The sequence below is a fragment of the Trichechus manatus genome, unplaced genomic scaffold (genome assembly GCF_000243295.1).
Source record: "Trichechus manatus latirostris isolate Lorelei unplaced genomic scaffold, TriManLat1.0 scaffold00244, whole genome shotgun sequence".
Classification (NCBI taxonomy): domain Eukaryota; kingdom Metazoa; phylum Chordata; class Mammalia; order Sirenia; family Trichechidae; genus Trichechus; species Trichechus manatus.
Window position 1 is genome coordinate 1491510 of NW_004444180.1, and position 2812 is coordinate 1494321.

The following is a 2812-nucleotide window of genomic DNA, read 5'->3' on the forward strand; positions in this document are numbered from 1 at the left end:
GCTGAGCCTAAGCGGAGCCCGAGTGAGGGACACCCACCCCGCGGTCCCCCCAGCTCTGAGCCTGGGGTCAGACCAGCTGAGCCTAGGCGGAGCCCAAGTGAGGGACACCCACCCCGCGGCCCCACCCTGCAAGGCCTGGGGGCTGACGTTAGTGCTGAGCATCCTCCAGGCCTGGCCAGCCACCCTGCCCGGTAGGTCCCCCGTAGGACGCCCTCTATACCCAGCTCCCTCTTGCCGTCCACTGGCCGGGGTCAGGTGGGCTCCGCCCCTCCGGCCCCTCTCAGGCCGTCCCCAGCCTCAAGGCCCTGGCCCGACCTCGACTGCCCAGCGCGCTTGTGTTGTAACTCTTCTTTCTCGCTTTGTTCCTGCTGTAGTAAAGCAGTGTTCAGTAAAAGCCTGGATATCGCTGAGGCCCATCCCCAATTCAGCAAAGAAGACAGGTACACACCCTGCCCACCCGCCCCACTCCCTGCCCACAGATGTTGTCCTGCTGCCCGGCGTGGCGCGGCGGACGCTTCCTCCTGGTTCGGCCACCTGTGGCCCTGAGTCCCCTGGCTGCCCATGGACGGCCACAAGAGGCCACCTGCAGGGGCAGGGCCAGGCCTGGGGCCCCTTCCTGCCCCTCCTCACCCCCTGCTCTGGGCCTGGGGTCAGGCCAGCTGAGCCTAGGCGGAACCCGAGTGAGGGACACCCACCCCACGGCCCCCCCAGCTCTGGGCCTGGGGTCAGGAGAGCCGAGCCTAGGCGGAGTCCGAGTGAGGGACCCACCCCACGGCCCCCACAGCCCCGGGCCTGGGGTCAGGAGAGCCGAGCCTAGGTGGAGACTGAGTGAGGGACACCCACCCCCCGGCCCCCACAGCCCCTGGCCTAGGGTCAGGAGAGCCGAGCCTAGGTGGAGCCTGAGTGAGGGACAGCCACCCGGCGGCCCCCACAGCCCCGGGCTGGAGATTTGCACAGCTCTACCTGCCCAGGACCCCACATGGCAGAGCACCCTTGGTGGCATGGCTGGGGTCCTGGGGTCACCTTGAAGGGCAGCCCAGGCAGATCAGTGTGACCTGTGGCTCCTGAGGAGGGCGGGAGGAGAGGGGGTCAAGGGTCTTACCTGGGCGTCGGTTCCTTCCCCTCAGGCCACTGCTGGGCCTGCCACTGCCCTGGCAGCCGGGGCCCTGCCAAGCTCCCTCTGCCCCCTGTGCCCGCTGCTCCCCGCCATCACTCTGCTCCTTGTGCTGCCCTTCCTGCCTGGGCCTACAGCTTAGCATCCCTGGGCCACCAGGCAAACAGCAGGGGCGGTGGGGGGAGGCTCTTCCCACCCCCTCTTTCTCCTGCTCCTTTTCTGTTTCGTGGAGGCCGGTGACAGGCTCCTGCCTCGGGCCTGGGGCGGCTGGGGGCTTCTTCTCAGGCCCCCACAGGACAACCACAGGGCACTGAGCCACCCTTGAGATAACACGCGGGGTCCGGCCGCCCTGGGCTGGCTCCTGGCCCCCAGGTCCACATCGGGAGCTTGGCCGAGGGCTGAGGGAGGGCTGTGATCTCCAGCTGGGCAGGGCCGTGTGTTGAGTAGGGAGGGATGTCACTCGGGCGGCCCACAGGGGCCCAGGGTTCCGGCGTGGATTCAGGGGCCGGCCTCAGCCCGGGTGCCGGGATGTGGTGCCATTCACAGTCCTCTGGCCTCATCTCCCCCACGGCTGCTCTGGCCCCTCCTGCTTCCTCTCAGGACAGCACGTGCTGGCACCCAGGGGTGAGCAGGCGTTTGCTTCTGCTCCTCACATGGCGGAGGGATGGCATACCCAGGCCAAGTCTGGGTGCGCCTGGCCCCACCGTCCTGCCAGCGCCCACCGGCTTGCCGAGGCTCTTGTAGGGCGGACTCGGGCGGCCACCATTGGCAGCTTCGGGCGAGGTCGGGGTGCCGTGGGCATGGCCAGGCACCGGGATGTGAAGACTGGGGCCCCAGCCAGGCTCGGGGGCCAAGCTCAGGGCAGCAGCCTGGGGAATGAGGGCCCGGCCTGCCTGGGCTGGACAAGGCCCATCGCGCGGGGGCGGGGGGGCTGGGTCCAGCGCCCAAGCAGCCGTGCCTTGTCCTGGGCTCTTGAGTGGGGGAGGAGGCGGCTGAGACCGGTGGCGCTGCGGGGGCTTTGATGGCTCCTGTATGCCCGGGCGCTGCCGAGACCGGAGTGTGGCCAGGGTTCAGCAACACTAGTGGTCTTGGGGCTCCTGGCCAGGGCTGTGGCCTCCTGGAGGGTCCACCTGGGAGGGGAGGAGGCAGAAGACGGCTGCCCCCACGCTCCCCCTGATGTCGCCCCTCTGCCTGTACCCCCAGGTCTCGGTCCATCAGCGGTGCGTCCTCCGGTCTCTCCACAAGCCCGCTCAGCAGCCCCAGGGTGAGTGACCCGACCCCCAACCGCCCCTCTGCCCGCAGGGTGGGATGGGACCCCAGGTGCCCTCAGCCTATGCCGCTCCCCTTCCCGGGAGATCCCTAGCCCAGCCCCCACGCACAGGTAGGTAGGGTCCCCCCACCCCTGGCCCCGGGCTGGGACTGCCTGCGCGCACTGCTGGGGCCCCGCTGGCTGCTGCTGCTGCTGTGACCCCGCGGAGCTCTGCTAACTGCACGTTCTTTTGTTTTGTTTTCTCGTGTGTCCCGTGTTCTTTGGTTGCACGCCCGCCCCCGCCTGCCTGTCTCCCCCTCCGCCTTGTCCCTGTGCTCGGCTTCCTCTGGTCTCCGGTGGCTGTGTGTGTGCATGCCGATGCACGCCATGTGGGCGCGCGCGCGGGCTGCTCGCGGCGTGGGCCCCCCTCGTCCCTGTTCGCGTGGTGC

The 2812-nt window shown here is 69.3% G+C and overlaps 1 protein-coding gene across 1 annotated transcript in view; it reads left to right on the top strand.

Moving 5' to 3' along the window:
- BRSK2 (BR serine/threonine kinase 2) overlaps positions 1–2812 on the top strand; it is a 33565-nt gene that overhangs the window by 17222 nt on the left and 13531 nt on the right. The window contains exon 14 of the mRNA XM_004389421.1: positions 2318–2378. Coding sequence (XP_004389478.1) covers positions 2318–2378 — 61 coding nt within the window. The remainder of the gene's footprint in view (positions 1–2317; positions 2379–2812) is intronic.